Source organism: Engystomops pustulosus, chromosome 3 (assembly GCF_040894005.1).
Source record: "Engystomops pustulosus chromosome 3, aEngPut4.maternal, whole genome shotgun sequence".
Classification (NCBI taxonomy): domain Eukaryota; kingdom Metazoa; phylum Chordata; class Amphibia; order Anura; family Leptodactylidae; genus Engystomops; species Engystomops pustulosus.
Window position 1 is genome coordinate 78,996,395 of NC_092413.1, and position 24,770 is coordinate 79,021,164.

The 24,770-nt window shown below is 40.6% G+C and overlaps 2 protein-coding genes across 3 annotated transcripts in view; both read right to left on the minus strand.

The window, feature by feature from the left end:
- The window catches only part of LOC140122852 (kinesin-like protein KIF28), a 49,937-nt gene extending 41,497 nt beyond the window's left edge, over positions 1–8,440 (minus strand). Inside the window, exons 1-3 of the mRNA XM_072144098.1 lie at positions 8,387–8,440; positions 6,415–6,606; positions 2,563–2,769 (exon numbers count right to left, since the gene is read on the minus strand). Of these exons, the coding sequence (XP_072000199.1) occupies positions 2,563–2,769; positions 6,415–6,606; positions 8,387–8,440 (453 nt within the window). The remainder of the gene's footprint in view (positions 1–2,562; positions 2,770–6,414; positions 6,607–8,386) is intronic.
- Positions 8,441–12,348: 3,908 nt separating this feature from the next.
- AHCTF1 (AT-hook containing transcription factor 1) overlaps positions 12,349–24,770 on the minus strand; it is a 46,907-nt gene continuing 34,485 nt past the window's right edge. For both annotated transcript variants that reach the window (XM_072141183.1, XM_072141184.1), the window contains exons 29-36: positions 22,718–23,096; positions 22,252–22,333; positions 21,400–21,479; positions 17,654–17,823; positions 15,695–17,264; positions 14,189–14,322; positions 14,006–14,100; positions 12,349–12,795 (exon numbers count right to left, since the gene is read on the minus strand). In XM_072141183.1, coding sequence (XP_071997284.1) covers positions 12,600–12,795; positions 14,006–14,100; positions 14,189–14,322; positions 15,695–17,264; positions 17,654–17,823; positions 21,400–21,479; positions 22,252–22,333; positions 22,718–23,096 — 2,706 coding nt within the window. In that variant the 3' untranslated portion in view covers positions 12,349–12,599. The remainder of the gene's footprint in view (positions 12,796–14,005; positions 14,101–14,188; positions 14,323–15,694; positions 17,265–17,653; positions 17,824–21,399; positions 21,480–22,251; positions 22,334–22,717; positions 23,097–24,770) is intronic.

A 24,770-nucleotide genomic window follows, 5' to 3' on the forward strand; every position in this document is an offset into this window, starting at 1 on the left:
AACGCGCGTCGGGGCGGCAGTCATCCCCGGACATTGGAAACATCATAATTTATACCTGGTAAGGACTGGTTTTCATTGCTTTAATTGTCTCCCCATATCCACCAAGTCGGCACGAGCATTGGCTGTGCGAGCGCCACTGTGTATATATATATATGGTATTAACGCTGCTTCAGCCTTATGTTCTTTGATACCAGTCCTTCCTCATATTCAATGTTGTGTATACATTTCCTTGTATGTGCGGGAATGACTGCTTTTTTGCTGCATACCACTATTGCAATTGTGTAAATATATCTTTCGATATCTTTTAACTATGTCTGTTTGAATATATGTTTGTACAAATAAAGATTGTTGATATTTTATTTCATCATTGATGTTACTGAATTGCCTCACTTTTTTCTCCTCATTCAGATGGGTACAATAGGTTGTGTATATGCCATGGTTATGTGAGGCATCAGATTGTGTGTGATAATCTGCACAGGACTTACAACTAGTCGTTCGGGACTAGCTTATACGTGCACATTTGTCCTTGTGTATTCCCTTTTTCCAATTTCTGCTTAAATGATTTGGCTAGGTGAGGGGCTCCGTATGTCGGTCAGGAGGGGGAACATGTTTCCTTGAGAGGACATATTTGTAGAGGTGTGAATCCTTATTGGCCATGCATGAAACCTTGAAACATCTGCTGTCTGCAGATGCATGATGTTTCCCTTAGACAGAGAATAACTGGATTCACTAAAGCCATGTTACAAGGTTTCTTGGACGTTGGGCATAGACTTAGGGAGATCCCATTGAAACATTGGCAGTTTTCCTTTTTTCGAAGCATAGTGACAGAATTTTATAGTACAGCTATAAGTCTGTACTGCCAGTAGTCATAGTGTCTATTCCTGATTTGGGTGCACTTGAGTAGCTCCCCAATTTTCTGCAGTGATCAACAGGATTAACAGCACATAGCTGCATTAAAGCCAATACAAATCTATAGATCTTTACATGTGTGACCAATGTGTTATACTACTAAAGTGTCCACAAGATTTGTTTTCACTGAGCACTCACATGATAATCTATAAGGATCTGTGAAAATGGATGTCACAAGATGTAAATCGGTTGTGAAAACTGATATTTTCCACAGCTGATTTGCATAATAAAACCAACATGGTTGTGTCAAAAGACAACGAGGGATGGAACATACAGGGACCGATGTGGGGGCATTGTCCTCAAAAATAGTCTGCAGCACATTTTAGCTTCTTCTATTAGACAAAAAGAATCATTTTTAGCTGACATTCTGGATTCTAGAAATACAGATCTAGAGATGTAATATGCTGCCCTTATATAGCATACGCTTAACACTGTACTGTAAAAAAAAATAGTCCTAATATCATCAAACAAATTATATTCAGTCTAAGGGCTCATTCACACGAACATAATGGGGACCGATATGTCGCTTTATATATTGGTCCCTATTGACATCTATGTTGCCCGGTCACTGTGCAAATTTAGGACATGCCCTATATTTCGCTGTGTTACGGCGACGGCCGCTTACTTCTCTACGGAGAGGGGTTGGAGGAAACAGGAGTCCTCCTCTCCAGCACGCAGCTGAATGTTCTCCCAGGCTACGGCCCGAACAAACATATGTTGTGTAAATGTACCATTAACCAGTGATTTTAACGGTAGACAAAACAAGGCTTCTTGTAGATGATAAAGCATCTGTAATTCTTACTTAAAGATACATTTTAGCCCAGATATTGTCTTGTTCATGTTGCCCCAGTGTTCTAGAGATCCCCTCATCAGACTTAAGAAACCAATGGGCACCTTGAAACCCCAGGTTGCAGGCAATGCTCTGTGAAACAAATAGTTTGGCACATTTATTATGCCTGGTCTGCCAGTTCTCTGGTGGAAAAAGGCAAGGAAAAAAGATGCAATTACTGGGGAATGGCCAGGAAAGGTGACTTTTATTTGGTTTTCTGATCTGAATGCAACTTTCTGGGCATGATGTGGTAGAGAAAGGGGTGGGTTGGAAAACCAGAGTTTACAGCTAAATTCCCTGCGAGGTCTAACCTGGTTAATATTTAATTCAGATGACCGAGCATACCCCTGGCCAATCTTAGCCATACCTATTTACTAGGAGCATCAATTGTCCGGGTCGCACAATCAAACCCCAAATCTGAATGCAAACTTTGGGTCCAGTCATCTCTACGGCAGGGTTATAATTAGGAAACCATGGGGTTGAGGGGGGCTGCATCTTATAAATCCATGGGATGTGAGGGGGCCATATATAAAATAACAATAAGGGGGTGTTTGGTATGAAAACCTAGGAAATATTTTAGGGAACAGGGACTGTTTTAGTCTCTGAATTTTAATGCCGCCATGTAAATTTACTACAATGGGGTCCTCTGAGGCTCTGTCGCCCAAGGCCCTAGTAAAACCTGGAGTCGACACTGCATAAGGTGCATAAAGCATTATTCACATAAATCATTCAGAATTCATGGATTGGTTTGGATGTGACACTAAATGTGAAAGAAATATACATGTTTCTCTGTTCTGCTGTATGTGGAAATATACAGTACTAACCTGAAAGCGTTTGGTATCATCTTTTTTGTTTTCAATAACTTGGAACAACTCTTCACAGATAACTGGGATTAAGCCACGATTTGCTCCATATCCAACCATAGAGTAACTCTTTCCAGAACCCGTCTGGCCATATGCAAGCAAGGTAGCATTGTAGCCTTGCCAGGCATTATCTAATACCCCCTGGCCAAGATCACAGAATATTCTTTGCTAGAAAAATAAAAAAGGAGTAACTAAGACCATTAGTTCATAAATAAACCTGCTTTTCTATTCTAGATTAGTATGGAATACAGTATACTTCACTTCTACTGTAGCCCACTGGTGACATAAACCTATCCACTTCTACCAGTTCAAAGTATGACTATAGAAAAGCTATAGTTACAGTGACTGCAGTTGATACTGGGTCTATGACCAAAAGATGGCCCACAAATCGCTATTAAAATGCTTTAAAAACCCTTAATGTCAGGCACTATTTTAACATACAGCAAGCATACATGTCTCTTTAAAGAGAACCCATCTGGCAAATTAACCCCTAAACTAAACATATTTTCATAAACTGCCGTTAGAAAGCATTGCCTTCATTGTCCCTCTACATGCCTGTAAACTTAAAGGGAGCCTACCACCACGAATCTACCTATAAAGGTAGATCGGGTGGTAGGTGGATGTAAGGGACGTGAGGAGAGCTCTTTTTAGAGCTAATCCTCACGTCCCCGCTAACTTTTGGGAAACTTTATTAACCTAATATGTAAATTTAGTTATGCGGCTACTGGGGCGTGGAGTAGCCAGCACGAGGCTACACAGCGCGGCTACTCCACGCCCCGGTAGCCACATTACTCCTCCTACCCTGTTGTGTGTGGCGCGCAGCTCCTCGTAGCTGCGCGCCCTCGTCTGACAAGCCGGCTACTGCGCATGCGCAGTAGCTCCGGCCTCGGAGCTGGGACTGCTCAGCCGGCGTTCTGCGCATGCGCAGAACGCCATCATTTCGGACGAGGGCGCGCAGCTACGAGGAGCTGCGCGCCGGACACAACAGGGTAGGAGGAGTAATGTGGCTACTGGGGCGTGGAGTAGCCGCGCTGTGTAGCCTCGTGCCGGCTACTCCACGCCCCAGTAGCCGCATAACTAAATTTTACATATTAGGTTAATAAAGTTTCCCAAAAGTTAGCGGGGACGTGACGATTAGCTCTAAAAAGAGCTATCCTCACGTCCCTTACATCCACCTACCACCCGATCTACCTTTATAGGTAGATTCGTGGTGGTAGGTTCTCTTTAAGCAATGAGGTCCTAAAGCTGTATGCAAATGACCTTGTATAATGACAGCTTGTATAATGATGTGAGATATAATGGTGTAATGGCTCTTCCATGTGCTTCCTGGTGCTGGCACCCCTGTAGCCTCTGTGTGTATAGGAGAGATACAGCAGCTCCAGGCAGTCATGTTATAGCAGAACATGTCAGATTCATGTGTAGCTAATGTCTGTCTCTCACAAATATGTATAACAGAGCATGTCAGGTACTTGTGTAGCTGATGTCTGTCTCTCACGTGTTTATGGGAGAACACAACATGTTAGCAAGCACAGACACTAGCAATGCTTTACTATACATTACACACAGACATGACCAGGAGGAGGAGAGGGGTAACAGAGGTGACATCACTGCCTCTGACCATGTGACCAGCCTCAGTTACATAATAAAGAAAAGATGATTTTACTATGATAAATGTATGAATTGACTAAATAAAGGCTTGGATGGATCCTTGTGAGTTGCTCCAACAGGTATAGGTGACAGGACTAGTGACAGAGACCTGATGGCAGGTGTGCTTTAAGAAATGAGAACATGTGATAGGAAGTTAGGGGGTGTACAGAGGTAATGAAGACATTGGTGGTGGCTGATGTCTCCTCTTCATCCTGTTGTAATATTTGTAAATTGGCCTGTTTTTTCTTTTGGATTTGTAGGAGGCTTGGTAAGTGCTGATTTGCATACAGATGCATAATGGTTCTCTTTACCACATTTGCTGAATGTCTGCCCTGTAGCTGGACATTTATTTGTGTGAGGAAAGTCTTTTCCACATCGGTAACATTTCATATGTTTCCGAGTTCTTTTGTCTACTGTAGCTTTAAATTTTATGTTATGTATCTGGGAGAGGTCACCTTTTTCCATTGTAGTGGCCTGATGATTTACTTTTTCTATGGCACTCGCCATTTTGAGAAAATCATGTAGGTGTCTGTGTCTGCAGCAGGTAGTGTGCAGTATATGTCATATGTCTGAGCCTGTTTGGTGCAAAAGTAAATCTTTTCTTTTTTATCATCTTTGATGGCTATGGCTTCCAGCAAGTTCACAAATCTGTTTATCCAGTTTCTCTAGTTGTGAGCCAGGTTGTTGGTATCTGTAGTTTAAATTTTGGGAGCACATGTGGCTGATATATTCATCTGCCATCTTAGCTCTCTTCAGTAGAGTAGTGCAGAAAGTAACTGTGCTATAGTTTCAGATCTTCTATCTGTGTCTGTTGGTGTTTATCTCGCACACCTTGGCATTGAGCACACATAGAATGGGAGTGAGTATTCACTCATCCCATCCTTGTCGCCAGTTGTAATGTCTCCATGTGATAGCAGCAGAGATGAATTCCATCAGAAACTTCTTTTATTATAACATGTGCAGCCAGACACCCATCATTCCCTTTCCTAGCTTCAAGCAAACCACACCCCCTTCCTTTCACATGTTCTCATTTCTTAAAAAGACACGCATACTTGCTGTATGTTACAACTATGAGCACTAGCTCACAAGGGGTAGGTGACTGTCTAGAGAACCACCCCTCAAACCCCAGGGCATAATTTCATGGTGTTTTCACCAGGATTCAAGGCAAAAACAATATGTGATGAGCCCTTACAGGACTTTTTCCTTTTTGAATTCTAAAAGTCGTAACTTTTTCCTTTTTCTGTGTACACCGATTCTTGAGGCTTTTTGTGCAAAACAAGTTGTACCCTTTTGGTGATGTCTAGAACAATGAAATGTTATACAATGAAAACACTTATTGTGTCATTAGTTTTTGCATCACCTTCTTCCTAAAGTCTTCTTTTTATTTTGTTTTGTATTTTGCCACAGACGGAGATAGTTTAGGCCTTTTTGGTGTGATGTCCTATAATTTCTTATAGGTACCATTCTAGGGTATTTGCAATTTTTTTACCACTTTTTGTAACAATATTTTGGAAACAAGGAGGTGACCCAGTGCTTTGCAGCATCTTCAATATCAAGTCAGTGTGTTCTCACTGTCAGCATACAGTTGGCAGCCAGTAAATTGAACCCTTAAAAACTTTTTACACCATTTTACACCTTCCTGACACAGTCCTGTTTTGAAATGTTTCACTTTATGACATGTTTCACTTCATGACATGTACTTCAGAATGCATTAACATAATCCAGGTGTTTTCTTATGACATATTGTATTTCATGTTAGTTGAAAAATGTGGGAGATATGTCATGCATTTATTTTTAAAAAAATGGAAATTTGGTGAAAATTACATAAAATGTCTGCCTTATGTTGGCATGCTTTTTGTGCAACCTTTCATTTTTTAATGACCTCCAGGGGCATCACACAGCCCCTCACGCTTGTGAGCCGGTGCCAGAAGCTGGACGTAACAGTTAAGTAACAGTCAGAAAGGGGTTAAGTCCTGCCTTCGGCTTTGGCAGGCCTGAGGGACTTCACTAGGTAACACATCTGCATCCTACAACTGCCAGATACATCAGGAGTCCAGGGCCAATGTATATTTGCTATTTGCTAGCAATAGAAAAATACAGACATGCGAAAAAGCATGACTAGTAAAGAAACAGAGCCACAAATAAAGTAAAAGATCTAGTGCCTACCTGGTCAGCATAATTGCTTTCTGTGCCATTTGGTATTAGTGTCCCATCTTTATTTTTCAAAAATCCATTATGGGACCAGTAGGCAAGATCAAATCTAAATATCTTTTCATGTCCAGAATTCCTTGGGTCATAAATAGTTGTGGAGTTGTCTCTCATGGAAATAACACATCTGCACCCTGCATCCTTCTCTCTCTTAGGGTAAAACACATGGAAATAGTATACAAGTAAATAGACAAATAATAAAAATGGAAGCAGGAGAGATTTTAGTATTTTTGGTGGCATAGCTTACATTGCACCACTATTGAGGATTAGTGGTTAGCAGGAAATTAAAAAATATCGCACATACTACCCACCTAATGCAAATGAAGAACTCCCCACTGTGCTAACAGTGGTTCAGAGGATAGAAATAGTGAGTAGCTGAGATATTGGCTGCACTGTGGCACATTTTACAGTGAGCCCCACTTAAATAGTTTATGTCTCAAGGAATATTCTTCCTTCTATTATACTGTACACACTTCCCCTTCAGGTTGGGTTCAAACGCAGCACCTCTTAAAGTGCAGCAATAGCTTATATGCCTCAATTGCATGTGGTCTGTACTACTATAAAACCCAAATTAGTCATCCCTGTAGATTCCCTAATACTCTATGGCCTGGTTGACCAGCTTCTCATAGAGCCCTAGAACCATGGCAAAACAGGGTTTTTATTGTATTATAGACTGCATGGAAGTGATGCATTTAAGGTTCATTACCAAAAAAGTAATGGGAACTGATTTTCAGCCGCATATCGGACCCCTGGTGCCTGGTTACAGTGCGGGTGAGCACACGGTGTCTCATTGCACCGTGACCGTGCACAGCGAAATATAGGACATGTCCTATATTTCGACATTTTATGGCACCGGCTCTGTGCTGCTCTTTGGAGAGGGGAGGGGTGAGCAGTGCGGGGCACACATTCGTGTGAATGTACCCCAAGACAGTGAGGGATATTTATCAAAATGTCAGAGCAAAACTGTTTTATCACCCTTTATAACCAGAGCTAATTTTCCCACTAGAACAGTTTTACCTCGGACAAATCTGCTAAATCTCCACCAGTGGGCTGAGTTTGAACCCAACCTGAAGGGGAAGTGTTGTACTGTATAACATTGGAGGGAATAATATTTCATGAGACACTATTTAAGTGGTTTATTTCGCTAGAAAATTAAGTTCCCCACTTCATACAAATATCACTCACTTCAGTTCCCCACTTCATACAAATATCACTCACTTCAGTTCCCCACTTCATATCACCCTGTATATACTGTATATGCAAAGTCTATATTACCAGTATATAAAAAAAGTGGTATTCTACTTTGTACATAAAAAGTCAATACACTGTAAAAGAGAGAAGTGCAGCCAATATCTCAGCTATTCACCATTTCTGTCCTCTGATCCAATGTTTGATAGCACAGGCACATAAACATGGGGGTCATCCTGTGCTTTTAGAAGGATCAGAAAAACTATTATGCCTAGCATAATTTTATTTTTATTATGGGCAGGTTTTATTATTGAAGAAATAAAAGTTATATATTTCAATCTTACCCAACTTCACCCATCCATTGCTATATTTTTGTGGTGTACACCGAGAAGAGCGCCAGTTTATCACTGTGAGCAACCTTCTGTGAAATACCACTAATAAATGCCATTAACAATAGGGATACAAAATAGATCCTAAATAATTAAATATGTTAAACCTTCTAAATGTAAAAAGCTGTAAATAAGAGTAAAATAAGAATAATTAGTGATAAGAATCAATACATCAAATTAAAAAGAATTGCATCTCGCATCAGACTGAGAGGCTTATAGACCATATATAGCCTTAGCTAAATACAGGATCCCAATTAAGACACAGGGACGAAAGCACAACCTTTACACACAAATACATAGATCAGACAAATAATCTAAAAATATAACAAATAGGACGCCGCCACTTTTCTTACCTTGCTGAAAGGCCGCACCCGTACAGCTACTTTCACACTATCACAATTCTGCATATTTCAGAACCTACGAGTGGAGTGAGTAAAGTGAAACAGACAAGAGGTAAAGATGGCCTCAAAACCAGTACTCAACGCTGCTGCTTTCCTCTTCCAGGACTACTGAATTATTTAGCTATAGGTTTTCTTAATCTGTGGTATTACATTTCCCTCTCATGTTGCTGTGACTTTCTTCTTTTAAAGATATGACCTACTCACTTTTATTTATTCCACCACAAATGGAATTCCCAAAAAACGGACTAATAAAATGTTTGGAAATGGTTAAAATGTAAAACACAATTATTTGTAGACGTCAGGGAAGGAACAAAAGGTCCTGGCCAGCAAGTCTGGTACTGTGAACTGTTCATCTGACAAAATGTATGAATATATATGATAAGTGGAATGTATAAACTCTTCACAGGACCAGATAGGAGAATAGAATTGATGCGATTTTTAGAGAAACCCGATTGGATATCCTCAAAATATGAATATGTCGCATCTGTATCTCGAACAAGTGTGATTGAAATATACTTTACATCTACAAACACCATAAAATGTCAATAACCAATATACCATTAGTTTCACTCCTCTGTATATAGGTTACAAAAATCTATCAGGAAGCATTGATCAATTCTTCAGGAAGGTTACGGTGCACTGCCATAATTCACACAGTCATTTCTCCCATTTTGAAGGGCAGCAGAAGTTTGTGTATAGCTGAAGCAGTTGTAACAGTGCACCTTGTATCACAGATGCTGGCCAGAACGTATCTCAATGAACCGAGTCCTCCAGAATATAAGATAGAAGGCGCTCACACAGGAAGCCAGCCATTTACATCTCTGCAAGCAGTGGAGAGGTGGGACAACTTGACTTCATCTCTCTGCTGTGGAAAATAAAGAAGAAAAACAGCATCTCTCCACATTAGATGCTCGTTGTCGTAAGATGAAGATATTTCTCCAATAACGTGAACGGTGACCAGGATAATAGTGGTGTCAACTCCAGCCACAATATCCAAATAAAGACGATAAATCCAGCACTCATATAACGTAATTAAAAAAAAAAAAGTCCTTTTTTTCACGATTCTATAAAAATATTTCATATGAGCCAAAATACAAACAGTTAAAAACAAGCTTGTATCCAGTGTAAAGATAGTTGGTAACCCACCCTTATGACTAGATGAGTATTAATAGCATAAAGAATAAAAGGTTTGTTTCTACCTTACAGCCACGCTGGGATGGCAGAGTGGCATTGTTTGATAGACGATTACAGGATGCACAAGGTACTGGCAGTGTATTAAGGCTGTCATTTTGAGGCAGTTTTTTTAGGTTTCAGATAATGGAACAAAAACAAGCACCGACAAGTGCAGCAATCAGGAAGTTTTTTTTTTTTTCTTTTTAATGGGGATCAAAAAATGAATGCCCTAGGAACAAGACTCCTGTAGGGGATTAGTTGATTTGCAAATATGGTTTGGTCTGATCATTTACTTTTTAGAACAGATAAGAGGCCCGCATTTGAATATCTATTTCCTTAGAACATTTGTGACATGTTTAATATTTATATCATCCTATGTATATTTGTAATTTCTCAACAAATGTCGGTAATAACCCATCGAGTCCACGCTGACAAAGAAATCCAGCCGTGTCCATAAATTAAGTTATATGTATTAGTCCAGTCGCCCACAAGCTGGTCAAAGAAGCATACTACATGCAGGATTTCCCAAACCTCTAATCGCTGAAGTGACATGCTGAGTTTAGTCCGTGGAATCCCCCAAGCGCACAGAGTGATGTTCATGGATAGAACTTGCTTGTGAGGCAACTGGCCTTAGAGCGGATTCAGACCGGCGTTTTCTTCACATCAGCGATTTCTCACTGAAGCCATTTGGGCTTTTGGACACATCAAAAGTTTTTTTCTCTTCCTAGCTTCACTAATGCCTTACTGGACCATTCTTGCTCAGACTTCAGTTTTTTGTTTTTTTTTCCACTGATCCAAATGTTGATGGTGAAAGTAAAAAAAAAAAAAAAAAGACAGTATTTAGTAAGCAATCCTGCCACTTAGCTCACTGGCTTTACTCACCATGAGAGGTTTGTCGTGTGGCACCTAAGTAATTGGGAAAACTAATATGAGCTGGTTTAATTGATGGCCTGTCTCAAGACCTTGGCAACCTTATTGTTGCAATACATAGTGATTGCATTAGAGAAAATTTTTTTAAAACTACCAATAGTTCCTACGAGTGCTGCAATTTAGAACGCACATTTTGACCAGGAACCATGAGCAGGTGCTCCTTGCAAGACAAATATACTGATTGTTCTTAGACAGCCGAGTGAAAAGAATAAAGGACCACCTGTGGGAAGTAACAACAGGGCTGGAACAAGCAGGTACAATGGTTTCAAAGAAAACAAGTACAGGCAGTTACGTACAAGAAAGGGTCCGGAGGTTTGTTCTTAAGTTGAATTTTTATGCAAGTCGAAACTGTATACTTTATAATTGTGGATCCAGACAAAAAAAAAAAATTTTGGCCCCAGTGACAATTGGAGTTTAAACATTTTTTTGATGTAATGGGACCAAGGATTATCAATAAAGCTTCATTACAGACACCTTACAGCTGATTATTGCAATCTGGGACTATAGCAAAGCATTCAGAAAGCTTCACTAGAGGTCAGAGGGTTCTGTCTGTAAGTCAAGTGTCCTTAAGTAGGGGACCGCCTGTAATGCATTCGAGGTCATGTAAAATACTGTAAGAAAATGGTCTTGTCTGGTGGACCAAAATTGAACTCTTTGGATACCATAACAGGGCTGGCGACAGCACTAGGCATATCCGGGCAAGTGACGGGGCCCACGTAAGTCTGTACAAAAGGGCTGAATCTAATGAATCCATGGGGGGGAGAGAGGGCTTTATAAAAACAAACAGGAAACAGGTAACAGGAGACTGTTGGTTTCTGAATGTTTAATGCCGCCACGCGAGTTCACTGCAAAAGGGCCAACTGTGGCTCTGTCGCCCAGGGGTCTACTAAAATCTGGAGCCAACCCTGCATAACACACACCAGTAATTTGCACATGAAATGCCATGTGCCACATTTACTGAGGGTTTAAGACCATTTATAGGCAGTTGTCTTTCACAAAATAGGGGCCATGGCCTAGCCAGCTCACCAGAATATTCAGTGGGTGCCCTAGAAAAGCCAGTTGTAAACTAGACCAACTAACTGCTGGTCTATAGTAGACTCTACAGTCGTAAAAACTACTCTGCATGATTTATCTGGTGCAGAATAAGAATGTGGAGTCCAACTCTGCACTGGTTTATTCACCAACATCTTCAAACCCCCCCCCCCCCCCCTCTCCACAATGTCTAGACACGAAATGTGATGTATATCATCCCAAAACACATCATACTGACCGTTGGGGGACATATACACGGCCACAAGCTTGCAGCAGTATATACGTCCCCCATAGGCATTCACACTTTAGTGTGAATGTAGCCCAACAGTGAAGTTTCAGGGTACGGCACTGGCAAGATTTGTACACGTGTCCATTTATCTTTCTGTTGCTGCTACTACATTTCTTTCACAATTACCTAGTACAATTTTCTTCAATCCTAGATCTCCTACAGGAGCTTTACTTCCTTTTGTATTCCTACCATCTGAAATTGTAATGATCAGTGTCATCGTGATTTTTATTTCCCCTGCTCATGTGAAACTTTCTATACACTTCCTTTAAATCTATTTTAGGAGTAAACAACACTTTTCTACTTTATACCCTTCTGCTGTGCTTAGTGGCTTGGCCTAAATGATTGCTAATGAGCCGTGTGTCTAAATATTGTAGACAGTAAATATGATCACACAATTACCACAAATACTTATTACCTACAAGATAAAAAGATAATTTACTTTGAGTTATTCTGTAAATAGACGCTCAAGTAAAGACATGGCTCTTCGTGATAAAAGTCAAATATTGTTAATTATTTTATTTAACATATCAAGAAGCTATAGATACATATTTTTTTAAAAAACAATACAAAATAGAAAAAGTATCTGTCTGGGAAGAAAATTCGTCCAATGAAATATTAAATTTCAAGCTTAAGACCATTTACAATAATTTATATAAATTATTCTCCCAGTTATTGGTTTGGTTCCAATATTTTACAAGGTTTATACAACACATTAAAACCAAAAAAAGTTCCAAGAAACAATCATCTGATCTTTCTGCGAGTGACTGGTTTAGATGTTACTATTCTTCTTCTTGTTTTCTGTGACAGATTTTTTTCAGCAGCTTTGGGCTCTGTAGGCATTGGCCGTGTACTTTCTGAATCGTCAGTTGGGCTTTCTGGAGGTGAGAGAAGCTGGATCTTTACTGGAGGTGGTGACCAAGTTGCTTTATCTTGTGCCCTGTAATAATCCAGGAGTATTAAACACATAAGGAGGATATGCAGATCAGTAAAGGAAATTGGGTCTGTGTCACTGCAGAGACCAATATGGCCATTATGTTCTTTCAAGGGCAGTCTTTGCAGGAACAGACACCAAAACCAGTAGCACAAAAGGAATCAAGTTACAGGTGGCATATCCATTGCACAGGAAAGAGCAATGAGTTTGTGTTTCATGTAGATTTATTTCAATTGTAAATAGCTTATTGGGGGAGTAGGGATTGGTGTAAGCAATAGGCCTTGAAAATATTTAAACAAAAAAAAAATCCTTTAAGGATGGCAGATGTTAGGTTTTTTTAAAGATACATTTCACAAAACAAGCTAATAGACTGAAATTCCCGTAAAATAAATATAGCACACTTATTTACAAATATAGTATATCTGAAGTAGCATCCAAAATAAAACCTTTTCCATGCCCAAGTTTCTGTGGACGTAATTGTCTTTCACAAAATCAATACCCCCTTAAAAGGAACCTGTCAGCAGAAATTGACCTAATAAATTATTACAAGGATGTTAAGCAGCTAAACACCGTCTAGATCGTGTTTCTTTCCTGGCCCAGAGTCGTGGCACCATCCACAAAAAAAAAAAACTTAGAAGCAAGATATAAATTTGGTTGTATGAAGTCAAGTAGACAGATATTTTATCACGGAAGTCAAACTCTCTCTTCCCCTTCACTGTAATTTATGGTCCTGCATCCAGAGACATCACTAACCAGATCTGCTGAAATCCGATGCATGATGTCAATCACAGAGAAGGTGTTCAGAGTTCCCCACCTTGACTTTAGTGTTAAAATCTCCATCTTCTTAACTTTAAATATCAATGTAAATTGGTTGTATAAATGTTGATTTTCTGGATGATGCCACCACCAAGGTTCATGAAAGAAACAGAAAGTTTCACTGTGCTTGACAGTATTGGTTTTATAGGCCAATTGCTGATGACAGGTTTCCTTTAAGCCTTTGGACAAGAATACTGGGATAGGAGAATTGAACACTTTGGAGTAACAAGTGTGTTTACAATAACAAAATGTATACAAGTGTGTACAATAACAAATGAGTTATTGTTTGTATTTAAAAAAAAAAAAAAAAAAAAAAAAAAAAAAAAGGAAAATCAATAAAGAGCTGATATTTTAAAGAAATTACACAGATAAATGGATAAATATAACTGCCAACACTCACTGTTCTTTCTTTGCTCTATGTTTTGGAGGTCTGCCTCTTGGCTTCTTTTCGGGAACCACAGTTATCGTCTTTTCAGACTCCTCAATCTTTCCATCCTAAAAAATAAAAAAATAAATAAATCCCACATTAGCAGCAGAAAGCCGAAAGTGAAAATGGCAAGTCAGAAGGGAAAATAAAGCAGACCTTTTCTTTTGGCACTACACTTGACACAGTTCGAGTTGACCTTCTTGTTCTCAGTGATGGTGGAGAAAACATGTAGTCTGAAGCTACAGGTCCCGGTGTCTCACTTGGAGAAACAGGTGGAGCAGATTGTTCAACTAAATGGAAATCAAAGAAGTTTATTACACATGAAACACTTGCAAAGTTCTAGTCAAATAGAATAAAACTCTTTTGCAAGAAAGCCAGAAAGTTATAGTTGTTTGTAATAAATGTAGGGTCAGAAGGTAAGAGTTCTCCTTATAGAGAGTCTGCCAATTAAGGCAGTCTAATAGGCGTGTGGAGACTTGAAGCCATAGATGCTCCACTAGGGAATTCTGGGAAGTATGCAAATATGTTTTCCAAGGTGCTAAAAGGAACCAACCAGGTCAAAACAGTGCTGTCTACAGTTGGGAATTTGTTCCTTCTGGCATATACTGGTTTGGCTTAATCCCACATGTTATTAGACTTCTTGTAGGTCATACTTGGTGTTAATGGGGCTCCATTTAAAGGTACCAAGAGGAAGCATTGCTTTCCGTTTAACACCTTGGAAAACATATTTGCATACTTCCCTGTAATAAATGTAATGATCTAAACCTTCTGCTGCCTGAAGATTGGGCAACAATAATATAAACAGATTCCCTCCATTTGTCTGTGTATTTGAATTTCTGAATAATTTCAGAGTATTGCCAAATTTAGAGGGTCAAAATATAGCTTCATATTAAGCCAATATCACTTCAAATATGTTACTTGCACAGTTTTACTAATCTATATAGGCTCTATGGAAGTGATCCACCCAACATAACTGCAACCCCACATCAGTCCCAGGATCTGAACATTATAGGAGGAGCTGGGGCTGGAGGTGTGTGTTATGCTAATCCTCTCTCATACTGTCCAATCAGTGGCTGACTGTGATCTCTCTCATCTAGATGCAGAGTTTATACATTGAGGGGGAGTCCACACTTTTTTTTTGCTGTGCCACAGTTTAAAACCGTCGTGTTCTACTTTATACCAGCACAATGTGGCGCAAATTCTAAGGGTATTTGGCGCACAAGCCATTTTCCGCCTGGCTAGGCCCACTTTTCATGAGACCACACCCTTTTACACAGGTCACACCCCCTTAGGCGAACGTCGAAGTGTGGAAAACGGGTCTAAAATGCCTTGAAACCGTTGTCTGGAGCAAATTGCACAAGTAATTTGAAAAAATTGGCTTAACACATCTCCCTCATTTTGCTAATATTATGCTTCCAGTCAGTTAACATTCGGTTTACAAAAACGCAATAGTATGCCAATCTCCATATAAGTGAGGTGGTGAAGGGTCCCCTTTCAGAAGACACTTAAAGGATATCTACTACAAGGATGAAAGACTGTATTCAAATGAGCCTGAGGGGCTCCAGGCTCCATTAAAAGGTATGCATACAGTCCTTCCTACTGGTGGTAGACGCCATTTAAACAGGAGTCAGTGGAAAAATGTGTTAGGAAACTGAAACAAACCTTTTGCATTCTTTCTACGCCTTGGTGTAGGAGTAGCAAAGGCAAATTCAACAGGAGTATCGGGTATGGCAAGATTGTTAGATCTAGTCCTTGTTACACGGGTAGTTCTTTTTTGCTCCTCTGCATCATCAGTAGACTCCTCTGTATCTACTTTACGAATAGTTTTTTTTGCAGTTTTTCTTGCTGTATCTGAAGAAGCCTCTTGTGCTGTGGAATTATCTTCCTCTGCTTTCTTTTCCTCAATCTGATTGTCTGACTTTATTCTAGACCATCTCAAGGATACTTTTTTAGGAGAAACAGGTGGGCTGACATCGGATTTGTTGGAGGCTTGAGGGGCTCCAAGCTCAAAGTGTTTTACCAACTCATTTACAACGCGTTTTCCTCTACGCCCTCTGGTAGGTGTATTAACGAGTGGCTCAATCTCAACATTTGGTTCTTTTTCAATGTCTCGTATCACTTTAGATGATCTAGTGATTCTTGTTGGTGTTGTAGGCATATTTTGATCTAAACTGTCTGCTGTATTTATCTGATCATCCATTGCAGCAGCTTTACCTCTACGGGTTCTAGCAGGAGAAGATGGTGGCTTTGTTATTGGTTCTTCTGTAACGGTTTCACTTCCTGTGGCTTCAGGTTGATCAGAAATAGCACTTTTTGTCCTTCTAGAAATTCTTGTGATAGTAATGGATTCTTGTTCCTCTTCCACAGTCACTAAAGTTGTACTCATATTTTCTGGATGGTCTTTGGTTTTTCTACCTCCTCTTTTCGGAGTTGTGGGAAGCTGGATTTCAAGCTCATTGGTACTCTCTGGTGCCTTTGAGGATTTTCGAATACTTCTTCGAGGGGTTGGAGGTCTTATTTGAGTGGACTTGCCTTCATCCGGAGAGGTCTGTAGCGTATCCACACCAAGTTTCTGCTCATCAGATTCTTCAGGTGGTGTAATTCTTAGGACTTCATTATCAGCAAGATGTTCAGTGTTGGTTTGCTTTGCTTTTTTCACAGGAGTCTTGGGGGTAGCATGAACATGTCCGAGCTTCCTTCCAGATTCATTTTCAGGAATAAAACCACTATTAACATCTGCTGTAATATCCTTACTTCTGGTTTCTTTAAGAGCATCCAGCAAGTTTTCTGGAATGGCTACCTCGATTGGCTCAGGCATATAAGGAAGTGTTTCTGTAATCTTTGTCCCATGCTCAGTGCCACCAAGAGTCAAAGAGTTTTCACAAATGTTAACAGTACTAACTGTTTCAACTAAATTTTCATCCTTAGGAGCACACAAATCCTTTTCAAGTTCTTCAGAATTTTGATCAGTAGGATGACCTGCCATCAATAACTCCACCTTTGGATAGTCATCATCTCCCTCAAGAATCAATGAAAAATTACTTGGAGCTTCAGAATGTTCAACTTCAACATCTGTTCCATCATCTGCAGGATCTTTGTCATCTGTCGATTCATTATCATTACTGCATTCACGATCACCAGCAGTTTCCCCATCAAGAGTTTTCAAGGAACTTGTTTCTTTATGCATCACATTTGATTCAGGGACTACAATATTTATCTTATCATTCAAATCCTAAGAATAATCCAAAAAAAAAAAAAAAATCAAATATACAACAGTTATTGCAATAAAAAGGGGAGTTAACTTATCACTTGATTAGTAGAGAGGTCTATGGTGACATACTGTTGACAAGTCGACTGTCTGTTCTTTCACAACCGGAACTTTAACCTTTTCATGCTCGCAGCACTGCTAATAGTGCTCCACTATAGTCAGTAATCACAGGGAGCTTCAATATGGGTGTTAACCCTTTAAATGTCAGGATCAGTGTTTTCCATGCAACTAGGTTTGTACTCTAAGATCCTATAAGTATATGTCCCCTATGATTTGTAAAGCGCTACGGAATATGATGGCGCTACATTAAGTTCTACCAATAGTAATAATCTTTAACAATACATTCGATTTACCTGAATCTCTGTAAATGGAGGAGGCGAGTCAGTGACCGCAGGTATTTCCTCAACAATTACAACATTCTCCTCAAAATTCTGTATCTCCACTTCATTGTCTTTGATTTCATGTTCAGGAATTTCAGAATGTGTGCTCTCAACATCTTCATTAGAATGATGGCTGATCACAGCTATTATGGTATATATATATTAAAAAAAAATTAAAAAAATGATAATACATGCATTAAATTTCTAAAGATGTGAAAGTCAGACACGCACAATCCTGTAGGCCCAGAAATAGCAGTTTAGAGCATAGAAATGAAATTTATGCAGGAAACCATTAAATATTAGAGATCATGAACATCTACGAAGTACAGTAGAACTGAAGGCCAGTCAAACTAATTTACAGTGCAAACTAAACCATTTTATTGTTACTGGCAATAATGACATAATAATGTTGTGTCTGGATCGATTTGTTAACAGAAATTCAGACCCTCCCAAAGTCAAAAATGTTAAATTCTCCTGTGATAAATTATGGATTAAAATGCACCCTCTTTGCAAGTTATGTGTGGAGGGGAAATCAACTTGCCCTTATAAAATAACATAATTAATACCTGGTCAGTAGACCAACTGCCCCCACAGATTTATCTACCGCGTATCTCTATGCCAATCCAATTTGTAAGAGGTCTGTCTTTTCTTTATTTTATGCCCGTTTGCTGTTATGCATGTCTGTTATTCCACCATTTTTGTAACTATCAAAGCATTGTGCTGGGCGTCTTGTGAGCCGTAACCATGAGTTGTGGCAGCTGTGACTAAGTGTGGGCATTTGACTGTATAGGGGTGCAGAGTGGATCTATGCAGTAGCGTTCCATAGGCATGTAAGCGATAGGGGTTACATACTGTGGTTGTGCACCCAATGGGCTGTGCGCGCGTGGTGTGCAGTGTCTGGGATTCAGATGCGTTTGGTTTCCCTGACAGGGTGTGCTGAGTGCTTGGGAGTAGGACTAAATGTAAGGACACCATTTTGGGCAAGTGGGTGGAGCTTAAGAGCTAATTTGCGACGTTCCCTGGCGTAAGTGCAACCCGTGTTTTGACTCTGGTGTGGGGGGTTCCTGACAAATTGGTTAGCAACAGTGAGACCCTGTTTTTTGTAATAGAGGGTTAAGTGCTTGGTTTAAGTAATTAACCCTTGCACTTAAGGACTGGTGGAATCCTTGCGAGTACCACCCCAGTCTACAAAGTAAAACTCAGTGCTTATTGTAGTAAGACATTCTTGCAACAGTCCCCTCCCCTCTTGTTTTTCTTTTCTATCTTTTATTTGGCAAGTAACTGCTAAGATGGTGGCTACTTAAAAGAAGATGGATGAAAGAGACCCTAGCTGGGCACTGTTGAAGCTGAGAAACTGTTGCATAAGCATCGAGTCCAGAGAGAGAAGGTAGGATGAGTCTCAAATCCAAAAGGAGCAAAATCTGGCAAAGAGTCAAGGCCAGAGTGAGCTACAGATTGCAAAGCGTCCAGCTCACATGGAGTGAGAGTTTGGGGAGAGTCAAGCCCAGTAGGGAGAAAAAGTTTGCGGATCGTCAAGCCGAGTTTCGAGCGGAGTTCACCTGTCTTCAGCCCAATGCATTGGGCAGCAAGTTGTAATTGTCCAAGAGCGTAATGATAACAAGGCCACATGGATAGCGGATACTTATGTTACCAAGCCGGCAGCAGCCCTGCAGAGGCCTACTAAGGATGACTGGACAGAGGCTAAGCCTACCACACCTGTGCCCCCTCTACTCCCACTAAGTCTATGTTTAATACTGGTAGGTGTGGCGTATGCAACCAAAATGGGACACCACAGCCCTACATGTTCTGGGGGATTGAAGAGCACCCCCACAACCAAGGGGGTTCTGTGATCGGCAGAGTCAACCCTGATGGATATATGACATCTGGATGTCGATCAAAGAAAGTCCTCGAGTCCAAGATGTTTTACTGGGGACTGATCCAGGGCAGTTAGTCTCCCAGTCTGTGGTGGTTTTTCCCCACCATGCTGAAATGCCTAATAATGTGAATGTCACATTTACACTGAATGGTACTGAACCTACCCCGTGTGGTGATGATGATGACATTGTGATATGTCCAAAGAGTCTTGATGTGGTACTGGATCTGGGGTGAATAGCAGCCAATGATTCTGCAGATCCTCAACCCCCGCCCCCAAAGTGCAGTGGATAAATCTAACCGTGTCCATGTCCCACATTCTCTGGATTATACTGTCTCTTGCACCATTACAGAAATGGACAGTGATAATGCCATAGGTTCAAAAAAGCCTGAGGTGATTGGTATACAAGGATTCTGCAGATAGTTCAACTGCACTAGGGGAATTTCAACGTGATTTTCTCATATTGATTGTACTAAACCTTGTACTAACCAAGCAATGCGTGATGATAATAATGCGTTATGTACAAACAAGGATGAGGCAGTGTGCAGCCGGGATGAGCCTCTTAGCTGACCTGCTGACACCTTGTGTATCTGAGGTCACTAACAGTCAGAATGTCCTTGATTCAGACATCAGTCTGGGTTCTGAACATTTAGTAGCCCCTGCAGAGAAGGGGATGGGGTTACCTTCTAGCTCAGAGAGTGTTACAGAGGACTCCAGTGAGACTGGCTCTAACTTGTGTATTGGCCACAAAGGACCAGGGTTGTCAGGCTGCTTTACGTGTGGATGGTAGCTTGGCAGAGCTATAGAAACCATTACTGCAGGTCTCACAGGACATGCAACTAGCTAGATTTTTGGGTGTTCCTGAAACTAAAGTGTGAATTACCGTTGAGCCTTGTTACCTTCTGTGTCTGGGTGCTAGTAGTAGCTATAGCCAGTGTGTGTCTAGGTCAGTGGTGGCGAAACTATGGCACGGGTGCCCGAGATGGCACTCAGAGCCCTCTATATGGGCACCCTTGCTATCACCCCAGGGTAGAGTTTGCCAAACAGGACTCCAGGCCTCTTGCAGTCCCAGGCAGCCCAGGACCCTAGAAGGAAGCTACAATGATAATCCAAACTTCTTCTTCTTTCTAGTGTATTGGTGTCTTCAAGTGCCAATACAATTTAAACCTGTGAAAGAGCAGGTAGTAATAAGTTACTGCTTAAATTGTTGCATTGGCATTTTGCGAAAAATATGTGAGTTTTGGTTGTAGTTTGGGCACTCTGTTTAAAATGTTTGCCATCACTGGTCTAGGTGATCTGTACAGCACCTAGAGGAATGTGTATCTGGGTGCATGTGTGCAGTCCTTGATTTCCCTGATATCAGAATCAAGTTGACTGGGTGTGCTGTGTGCTAGGGGAGTAGGAATTAGCATAAGGACGCCATTTTGCATGAGTGGGCAGAGCTCTAATTTGTGTGGCTCCCTGGCGCAAGTGCACATCGTGTTTTGACTCCGGTAAGTGGGGTATGTGACATCTCCCTATTTTAAAGACATCTTCTAGTAAACCTGCCACTAGGGACCCTGGGACTCACCACAGGATTCTGGCAGGGAGCCAGGTAAGTTAAAAAACACAATTATATGGTGATAAAAATTCTCAAAGACCGCACAAAGGGATCTTTGGAATGCAGGTAGAATGGGGCTTTTGCAAACTGTCTCTAGTGAAAGTTAGGTCCCTGGTGACCGGTTCCCTTTAATGGTTGGCAGAATAGAATTTTGGGCCCAAAATGTGGACGCCGCGAATGTTCTTGAAAACCAATCACTTGTGAAGAAAAAGTATAATTGTCACTCCACAAACATTCACAACTTACAAACAGAGCTCCCAGTAGATACAACAGATTGCACCTCAACCTCAGAAGGCTGCATGTCATCTTCCGCTGGATCTAAAACGCTGCACAAGAGATAATCCCATCAGTATTAAATAAAAAATAATAAATCAGGTTATTACTATTCATATTCTGCCACCAAACAAAAGGGGAAGCCTAATGGAAAATGTTCTGGAAATTCTAATTAGCCCTTAAAAGGGGCCATCTTCATGTCCTATTGACCCACCTACCACCTGATCTACCTTTATAGGTAAATTCGTAGTGGTAGGTTCCCTTTAAGGGTCTGAAATATGGATGCTAGGAGTCACATCCCACAAAACTCATATTGAAGATGTACCCTGTAGAAAAGGCACTCAAACTCCTGGGCAGCCCATTTAGGGTAACAGTATGTATGAACTGAGTTTAGATCTATCAATACATTTCAGTAAATATAAAATATGACAAAAAAAGCTATACAATTATCAACAAAACGATGGGAAAAAAGGAAAACTTCCTTCAAAAGGATAAAAAAGATTCCATAGTAACCATATTTATAGTGATATTGGCAGTTTGTTGTTATGTAACCCCCCCCCCCCCCCCCCCCCCGGGTTCAAAACAAATCTTGGAGGTGCTTGCACTGTCCTAATACTATACTCTGTGTATAAACAGAGTCTTGGGCTGTATTCACACGAATGCTGCACACCCCCGCCCCTCTTCAAAGGGATGTATGGCGCACTGCGCCGTATTACGGGGAGAGATGGGACATGTCCTATCTTTCTCCCGGCTACGGAACCCCATACGTCTGTGCATGTAGCCTCAGTGCACCATTCTAGTCCTTATATCAAATTACTTTTTTACCTGTTAACTGGCGGTTCAGGTTCTTCAACTATTATTAATGTAGGTGCCACCTCAGGATCACTTTCCGGCGAAAGGAGAACTTCTGATTAAGACAAAAAAATGAAGTTCATACCATAAAAAGTTATGGACATTTTGTGGGGAAAAAAAAAAAAAAAAGGTCTGGCACGGGATAGGGCCTAACTTCAGTTTGTGGGAAAACCCCTTCAAGTCTCTTTACAAATTGTAAATGCAGTAAAGAACTAAAAGTTGGCAAATGTTTACATAGCCTTTAACAAACCTTTGCTCTTCACAACAGCAGATTCTGAATGACATCTAACTTTGTAGTCCTAGCAACACAGTCATCAATCAAATAACATACTGGACTTGAATAAAATGTCCCCCCCAAATGAGATCTCTATCAGCTTTGCTCCTGCTCTATAACATACTGTCTGCAGAAAACACAACAGACATGCTGGGTATAACATACCATCCACGTGAGGTTCCGAGATTGGTTGTAAATCTTCAGTCACTAGTACAATGTCTACATCTTTCTGAACTGGCTGTTCACTAATGGATGAATGAATTTTAGTAGTTAACACAACTTCATCCTCCAAGTCCTCTGGTGTTGGAGCATCATGATACTCTAGTGTTGTCTGGTTAGACCTTGCAGACACATTGCTTGCATCTTTGCTGATCTCCATTTTGCTTGGGCTTCCATCTTGAATTCCAGATGACGATTCATCCAAGTCTTCATTGTCTGTGGCCATATCATTTTGTGTTAGCATAGCCACTCTCTCTGCCCACATAGTCTCTTGTGATTTCAGGACCGGGGATACTGAGGGTTCTTCCTGCTCAGCCGATAAAACCTGTAAAGACACATAGTACCGAGAATAAGTAGACTGGAAAAAAAAGCCTGGTGAAAAAGAACACTCAGAATTTTTTATGGTTAAACATGCCCTAAATCGATCCCAAGATACATTTATTTTTTTAACCCCTTCCTGCCGTGGCCGATTTTTATTTATGCGCGTTTATTTTTTACTTCTCACTTTACAAAAAAAAAAAGTTAGATTTTTGAAAGAGCTGTGTGAGGGCTTGTTTTCTGTGTAACAAACTGCATTTCATAGTGACTGTATTTAATATCCCATGCCATGTACTGGGAAGAGGAAAAAATTCCAAATACAGTGAAAGTGGTGAAAAAAAAAACCTCATGGATTTTACAGCTTTCACTGTACACAAATTACATGTCTACTTTAAACTTTGGGTTGGTATTATCACGGGGATATCAAATTTATATAGGTTTTATAATGTTTTCATACATTTACATTGGGGCATGGTGAAGACTAACATGTTTATAATTTTTACTGTATTTATATTTATATCAGTTCCCTTATGGCAGTATATGGGGATTTTCCTCATCGTTCATTACAATGTGCAGATCGCACATTGTAATAATGGGTTAAAACCAGACAGTCTTGGGAAGACCTGAGGTTGTCATGGCAACCAATCAGCCCCCGCAATGTCGTCACAGGGGCAGTGGCAATTGTATCCAAGATGACGGCACACAAGCGATACCAGTATTTTAATGCCTACACCTTTGCCAGAAGCATTTACAGGGTTAACACCCGCAACAGATGCCAGCACTGACCGCGGGTGTTACCGGTGGGCGTTTGCTGCAATATGCAGCAAACACCCACCTTGTATGGAGAGGGCTCAGCCCCTTGAGCCCTCTTCATACCCCCCACAGCTGCATGTTATGTAATATTAAGTCACATGTGGGTAAGGGGTTAAGGTAGACTGCCCAGTCAATATCGTTGCTAGGGAGTCTAAGAAAAGCACCAGATAATGGTAGGTAGCAATTTGATGAAACTGTACTTTGTAAAGATTTGCAAGACTGCAAGTGTCTCCTTAAATTGGTGCGAGCTCTGAATAACACCGCTCCACAGCCATGCTAAGAGTAAGAGCTGTGGCAGGCTTCTGGTTAAATACCACAGCAGTCACCCAGAACAGAGAAGAGGGACTGAGGAACAGCTATCAGGTTGAGCTTCAAATCTCAGTAGCAACAGAACTAAAATAGGCATTTATTTTCTAACGCCAAATAAAAAGGTAGGATACAGCTCTCCAAGGTCACATGCACACAACCATAGATGGGGTGTGAGCTAGCTGCAAAAACGCCAGCTAATTCAAGCCCCAATTGTCTTCTATTGTGCTCAGTCAGGGTTCAGTGAGGCAAGGTAGATGCATTGGCTCACTGCACTCTGAATGTGATCAGCGGCCATGGGGCAAAAAGAGCAGGTCCTACACCTGACCCAATTTGCGTCATGGAAACTAATTTAGTGTGAAAAAAAAAAAAAAGCCTGTGGCCACTGGAGGTGCGAAATAATCATATTTCCTGGCAGTGAAAGGGTTAAATCCCAACAAATACTTTGCCAATGTACATTATGGTTGGGCTTGAAATTGGCAGCAAGCTGCCAATTTGAATATTTTGGATATGGCATCAATGAAAAGCTACAGTGGTAACCGTACTTTATACAGAAGTAAAC